The following is a 7780-nucleotide window of genomic DNA, read 5'->3' as shown; positions in this document are numbered from 1 at the left end:
AGGGCATGTTTAGTTCTCAAAATTGTTTTTCGTAAAACATCCAATCGAATTTTTAGACACCTAAATGGAGTATTAAACATTAACAAAAATCTAATTAAACAGTTATGAGGGAAGCCGTGAGACTAATCTTTTGAGCTTAATTAGTTTATGATTAGTCATAAGTGTTATAGTAACTTATGTGCTAATGCTGGATTAAGAGTAAATTACACTCACGGTACATATACTTGTATGGTGGGTGCAAATAAATATAACATGTAAATTGCTTGCTTCGTATAGTTACTTGGTTGGTTGGTGCAAATTAGACCAAAATAATCTACACAAGCAAAATATATGTAAATTAGCACACTAACGACATAGCAGCATACACATATGATTGTGATTTGGATATATTATTTCGAATCCAAATGAAAAGAGAAATTAGTTGTGCAAAAGTTTTTTTATGTCCAGGATAGAGAATTTATTTCATTTCTTGGGATAAATTAATCTCTATATAGCTCATCTAATGATTAATGATATGTTATAATTTTTATCCATAATTAACTCCTGAAAAAATTATTTTAATTTACATGTTCATGTTTAGACACTGTATCATTGAAAATGTTTTTATGATCAAGCGTTTCTCATCTATATCTTAAAAATAATTAATTATTTTCTTCCGTTGGTCTATATCTCGAAAATACCATGTGGATAATAATAATAATAATAATAATAATAATAATAATAATAATAATACATTTTTAGCATAAAGTTTTGATCTGTAACCATAATTACATACCATTATGTATCATTGAAGATCAATTTTGCTTGTGTGGATCATTTTGGCTTAAGTTTGCATAAATTAGCCAAGTTATTATACCATAATAAGCAATTTGTAAGTTATTGTATTTATTTGACCCACCGTACATGTTTGTGTACCGTGAACGTAATTTACTTCTGGATTGATTAGACTTAAAAGATTCATCTTGTGGTTTTTAGGCTAGCTATGAAATTTGTTTTTTTATTCGTGTTCAAAAGTTCCTTCTAACATCCGATCAAACGTTTAACGTGTCACCTAAATATTTTCTTTTTGCGAACCAAACAAGGCCCTACTCTTTTTCTTTTGTTCATTCTATTATGGGAAAAAGTGGTTTTCTTTTATTCGATATACATGATGCAAAACCTGTTAGTACTTCTATTGCACCTTACTTTAAATTATCAGCTTTACAATGTGCAAGTACTGATGAGGATGTAGAATACATATCAAATGTTCCATATTCCTATTGGTGGTTCTTTGATGTATGTCATAGTTTGCTCCCGTCCGGATTTATCTCATGTTATGAGTTTGGTTAGTAGATACATGACTAATCCCAACAAAGAACATTAGAATGTTGTTCAGTGGATTTTTAGGTATCTTCGAGGGACAACAAATGTTTGCTTGAAGTTTGGCAGAACTGACAATGGACTTATTGGCTATGCGGATTCTGATTTTATTGCTGATTTAGATGTGAGAAGATCTCTCATAGGTTGTACAGTGAGTTAGAAGACAACAACATTATAGTCTATTGTTGTCTGAAGCATGTAAGAAAGCAATTTAATTGAAAAACGATTGTTTGCCGAACTTTGTGGAGTTGATTCTTGCATCAACCTGTTTTGTGATAGTCAACGTGCCATATGCCTCACAAAAGATAAGATGTTCCATGATATAACCAAGCACATTGACATCAAGTACAATTATGTTCGCGATATAGTCGCACAAGGTAAGGTAAAGGTATGCAAGATCAGCACTAATGATAATGCCGCTGATACGATGACAAAGCTAGTTCATGTTGCTAAGTTTGAGCTTTGCTCAAACTTAGTTGGTATAACTGTTGAGGCGCTGAAAGTATTTTCTTTGTTATGTTCAGAGTGAAAGTTTGATTTATGCTACAAGAAAGAATTTGTCTTAAGATGGAGTTTGTTGAGTTATGATCCGACTTTATTTGTGCTTATATAAACACCGAGTTCGACGGAGTGAAGCGGGGGTGAGTTGAATTATAAGGTTTCGCCTTATATATACTTCTTGTAATCCGCCGTTCTTCATCACGATATAGTGAAGATATTTGTTGCTAACGTTCGTGGTTTTTTCTCTTCTGTTTAGTAGAATTTTTCACGTTAAATCTCGTGTGTTATGTGATTGATCTATTATATTTATCGTTTATTTGTCGATCGTTTTTCTCACACATGCCACCTGCCCAACGACCACGTTAGCAAGCCCATTAGACCCAAAAAAAAATGACTAACGATGTGGTTTTGTGAGGCCTTGTTTAGTTCCAAAAATTTTCCTAAAAACATCGCATCAAATCTTTGAACATTTATATAGAGCATTAAACATAGATGAAAATAAAAACTAATTGCACAGTTATGGAGAAATTGTGAGACGAATTTTTTGAGCCTAATTAGTCTATGATTAGTTATAAGTGCTACATTAACCCACATGTGCTAACGACGAATTAATTAGGCTTAAAAGATTTGTCTCGCAGTTTCTAGGTGAGCTGTGAAATTCGTTTTTCATTCATGTCCAAAAACTGAACCGAATCGATCAAACTTTTGACGTGACCATTTTGCTAAAACTTTAATACACATGCCTGGGGCACTATGAAACTTGCACCTTAATCTGGATTTTTTTTAATCCAAAGGCATACATGGGGTCTTTCATATTTACTCAATCTTAAAACCTCTGTGAATTGAATATTGTATATACTGAAATTTTTCCTCTCCGTCCCCTCTCGGCTCCCGACACCGGTTTCTCCCCTCTACTCCGGTCCGGCGACGAGCTCTGCCACCCATCTTCCGCGTCGGCGACGAAGTGCCACCCTTCTCCGGCCGCAGCTCATCCCCTCCCCCTAGGGCCGTTGCCCGCCTCTCCCCTCCCTCTTCTCCTCCGCGGCCTCCTAATCCGGCGTTGAGCTCGGCGGAAGGCGACGAGGTGGGCGCGCATCCACCTGTTCGACCGAAACCCCCGCCGCGATGACGCCACGCGGGGCGCTCCGCCGCCTCCTTCCTGGGCACCTCCAACCCGTCAGGCGACGTGTCTCGCCGCCGCCAGTGGCAGCCGACGAGTGGCCCCTCCCCGACCCCTACGCGCTCCTCGTCCACGACCCCATCGACCTCCTCTCCTCCCTGTGGCGCCGCGCCTTCGCGCATCCGCTCGCGGCGCCCTTCCCAAACCTCTCCGGTTACGCCTCCCGCCTCGATCTCTGGCTCCTCTCCTACCAGCGCGCCTGCGCGCACGCCACCGGGTCCTTTCCGCCGCGCCACGCCGTCCCGCTCCCCACTCTCCACTCCCTCATCCGCCTCCGGGCGGCCGCCCTCCGCCGCCACCCTGCCTTCCCCTGGGGCGCCTCCACGCACCTCCTCCTCCGCTCCCCCGCCGACCCGCCTTCCACGGTCCCCATCTCCCGCCGCAAGCTCGAGGCCCGCCTTGCCAACGCGCCACCGCCGTTCCAGGACCGCGTCGTCCAGGAGCTTCTCCTCCTGCTCCTTGAACCCGTCTTCGAGCCCCGCTTCTCCCCAAAGTCCCACGCTTTCCGCCCCGGTCGAGGGCCCCACACTGCCATTCGTTCCATCCGCTCCCACTTCGCCGCTTACCTCTGGTTCATCTCTGCCGACCTCACCGAGGTGGTCGATGCACTCTCGCCGGATACTATACTTTCCTGCGTCCAGAAGGCCGTTTCTGACCGCAAGGTGTTATCTTTGCTGAAGACGGCGCTCAATGCCCCCATCCGGCCTGGGTCTGTGCCACCACGAGAGAAGGAGCTTGATGGTCTTGCTAAGAAGAGGCTGAAGAGGAAGGTGCTCAGGAAAAGCAGGAAGAAGAAGGTGCTTAATGAGAACGAACCCAAGCCTGACCCATATTGGTTGAGGTTATTCTTTGGGTTTGCCCCAGAACAGGCGTGCCATGTGCCAAATTATGGGCATTGTGGGATACTTAGCCCTTTGCTTGCCAATGTGTGCCTCAACGAACTGGATTGGTGGCTGGAGGAGAGAATTTGTGAGTACTTCTGCCCGTCAAGGCATGATTCGATTTGGAAAGAGGCAGGTGATGAGCGATGCCATAATCCTGCCTGGCCTGAGTTTGTCCCATCGAGTGGGAAGGAGAAGACAAAGAAGATGGATTACCTCAGATTTGGCTCCCATGTCCTTATTGGAATCAGGGGACCAAGGGAGGACGCGGTTGAGATAAGGAGACACCTGATGGAATTCTGCGAGAGCACGTTTGGTTTGAGGCCTGAGAATTCTATGGTAGAAATTGAGCACATCACAAGAGGGATTGAATTCTTGGATCATGTGATTACCCGCCGGGTCATCTACCCAACCTTACGATATACTGCTAGTGGAGGGAATATTGTCAGTGAGAAGGGTGTTGGGACATTATTGTCAGTAACAGCAAGCCTTCAGAGGTGCATAAGGCATTTCAGGAAGCTTGAGCTCGTAAAGGGGGATCGGGATCCTGAGCCGTTGCCATGTTCACCAATGCTGTACTCTGGGCAGGCGCATACTAACTCTCAGATGAACAAATTTCTTGAGACCATGGCTGATTGGTATAGATATGCAGACAACCGGAAGAAGATTGTTGGGTTTTGTGCATATGTCATTAGGAGTTCTTTGGCAAAGCTTTATGCAGCAAGGTATAGACTCAAATCTCGAGCTAAAGTTTACAAGATTGCCTCACGTGATCTTAGCCTCCCGTTGAGAGAGAGCACAAGGAATGATGCACCAGAATACTCTGATCTCTTGAGGATGGGACTTGTTGATATTATTGAGGGTGTACAATTTGCACGCATGTCATCAATTCCATCATGTGACTACACACCTTTCCCTCGAAACTGGGTGCCTCACCATGAGCTTGTATTGCGTGAGTATATTAAACTGCAAGATCCAAAATTCTTTTGTGAACTTCACAAGACAATCAAAAGGGAGGAGATAAATTCACCACAGGATGATGTATCAAGGATGGTTTGGTATTATAAAGTTTATGGTGTTTATGTTGCTAAAAGGTCCCTACAGAAACCAAACGAATGTAAGAATAATGACGAAGGTGTCAATAAGGAGAATCAAATTCTGTTGGATACATAGTCTGAATTCTTTATCAGCGGCACCTCAGGCAGATTATGTTTTCTGAGAAACTTCTGTTGGATAAGCATTCCTAGATGGCCTTTAATAGAGAATTCTCATCAATGATATATCAGCAACACATAGCTAAAGAAATGCACCGTCAAGGAGATTCTGATGTGCAAGGTTATAGTTTTGATTGCATACAATGGAAATTGACCATATCTCAAGGTAAATTCATTTTTTTTCAATTTTATTTTACTGATATGAAATACTTGTTGTGACGAAATGCCCCATGCTATTTGTTTTCTTTGTTTCATTTTCTTGCATACTTAGAGCTTCAACAGCTATGGATCTCTTTATGTTTTCTTGTTAATGGTAAGGTGATTAGGGAAAAACAGCTAATTTCTTAATCCATAAACTAATGAGGAAATAGCTTTCCCTAACAAAATTACTGTTAATTTCTTAATCCATAAACTAATGACAAAATAGCTTGCCCTAAGGATGTTGGATCCCTATTTTTTGGGATAGGATGATCCCAGATAGCTGTTTGGTTGGAGAAGGATGGGATGGTCCTAGTTTTTGTTTGGTTGAAGGGATGTGGTAGGATCAAGCTTAAAGATTATATGCGCTACCTTATAATCAAGTATGTTGTGAGCACCGAGTTTGATGTCCACCAAGCGGCGACAAGCAGCAAACTCTGAGCTCCGAGCATCCGACAACACCCTTGTGAAGCAACAAGGCAGAACATGGTGCCATGAACTCGTTTGAAGCAATGAGAGGCCACTGTAAATGTTGCCCGCCACGAGACTGTGAGCTCTGCAGTCTGCACTGCAGAGGGCCCGGTGTGGCGAGGTCTGGCACTCGCCATACCTCAGGTCTGCCACGAATAACTCTCCCCCAGCGTTCCGTGGCCCTCCGTTCTTCCATGTTCGACTAATCTGCCATGGATGGGCGTGTTTGAGGCTGTGAACTGAGCGGGAGAGATGATGGGATGAGGGCTTGACTGCTTGAATGGGCTAGTGGCGTTTTGGCCTAGCTGACGGAGCGAAGGGCTGGAGGCTCGTTGGCGGCATGCGGTGCCAGCGTGGGCTGCAAAGGCCGCAGCCTGGGGAATCATGTGGAGACACTGGGCGGTGCTTGGTGTGTGGTAAGCTTGGTCCTGTGCAAGCTGTGACCGGCTTGGAACTTGGAAGGCATGTGGTTGGAGGCTGGCAATGGAGGAGCGGAGCATTTGAAGGCATCAACCATCAGGAAACCACTCGGTTGTGTGCGGTGCTTGCTTAGCTGCATCACAGCTACTAGCTGGAGGCTGAAGCCATGGGGCTGAACAAGCGAGCTGTGATTCTTGCATGGGGGCATTAGAGCACACTGTAATTTTACAATTTCAGTTGCTCTATTTTGTGCAAAATTGACAGAAAGACTAAGATTGATCACCTATTCGTTAGATTTGCATACCTATTTTAAACTAGGGTACCTACTTGTGGAACAAAAATTTTGCAACACAATAGTGGGAGAGGCTGCTAAAAATTGCAATTCACTTCATTTGATATCACTAAACAAGCAGAAGAGGTGATATAATCATGTTTAAACATGGATAGTAGTTGGTGGATTTATTTTATGTCGTATGATCCCACTGTTTAGATAAAATTATTTTTTGCTTTGGTTGTCATTGTTATTCTCCTCATTTTTTTCTTGTCCTCCGCCAATGGATGTCACGAGCGTACAAAGCCGTGAGCTGCACCGCTTGCCATTGCACTGCTGCTAACACCGCAGAGACGTGAGTACTGAGCTCAGCTGCATGCTGTTGTGAGCGCCCTGAGTCCCACCCCGAGCTCACCGTCTCATTTGCCACGAGCGCTGCAGAGCCACGAGGAGCGAGCTACGCCATGTGCTGCCATGAGTGCCCAAGCATGTAAAGGGGTAAAGGGGAGGGGAATTTGGTGCTTGACTTTCTGATAAAACTGCAATGCTGTTGGTCCTGCACACTTTTATTTTGTATTTAATGAATCACCTTTTTATGCTTTTCTGCTGGGTTGATGCTGATCTACTGAGCATGGAAGAACCTGAGCCTATTTGTTGGACTGAGCAGGGAAGGATTAACTTGCAAGGGGGATGGTGCTCCATACGATGTTGTGAGAACTAGGAGTTCTCGGTAATCTTCTGTTATTGAATATTAGTTTCTTGTTCATGCATGTTTAACTCAATAGTTTGTGAAGTCTATATTTGATAACTATTTTGTGTATTAGGTTGATAATACTTGGAATTTATAGGAGGAAGGGCTTAGTGATTCCTCAAATCTAGAGTTAGTTTTGATAGCTTAATTAGTTGGATTTTATTCAGAATGCCACATTGACCATTGTTTTTAAAAGTAGTTTTGTATTTTAGTGAGATACATAGACAGTTAAAGCATCAAACAGTTTGAGTTTTTTTTCCTGTAGTTTAATATATCTATTCTTTTTTTAAATCATCAACTCTATGCTAGAATCACTTTCTGATTCTTCACTGCTGTGCTCATGCTGATTCTCACCACCTCTACGCTGTTGTGTGATTTTGTTTACCGAGCAAGGAAATAACTGATCCCATTAGTTGCCGTCTGCACGTTTTCCCCATATCAATTAATATAATCTCTCTCTCCATGGTTAATGCTGTTTTTTCTTGTGAAGTTCTGTCCCTTCATGATGGTTCCTGGTGTGTTAGACGCTAGAAT

General features: G+C 43.1%; 1 protein-coding gene across 1 annotated transcript; it reads left to right on the top strand.

The window, feature by feature from the left end:
• Nucleotides 1-2741: 2741 nt before the first annotated feature.
• LOC102704574 (nuclear intron maturase 1, mitochondrial) lies at nt 2742-7526 on the top strand. Its single transcript, XM_015843363.2, has 2 exons — nt 2742-5301; nt 7163-7526. Exon 1 carries the CDS (start codon nt 2986-2988, stop codon nt 5092-5094), a length of 2109 nt encoding a protein of 702 aa, XP_015698849.1. The 5' UTR covers nt 2742-2985; the 3' UTR covers nt 5095-5301; nt 7163-7526.
• Nucleotides 7527-7780: the final 254 nt, after the last annotated feature.

Source organism: Oryza brachyantha, chromosome 12, assembly GCF_000231095.2.
Source record: "Oryza brachyantha chromosome 12, ObraRS2, whole genome shotgun sequence".
Classification (NCBI taxonomy): Eukaryota; Viridiplantae; Streptophyta; class Magnoliopsida; order Poales; family Poaceae; genus Oryza; species Oryza brachyantha.
The sequence above is the reverse complement of the archived record's forward strand: the minus strand, read 5'-3'. Positions and strand labels throughout refer to the sequence as shown.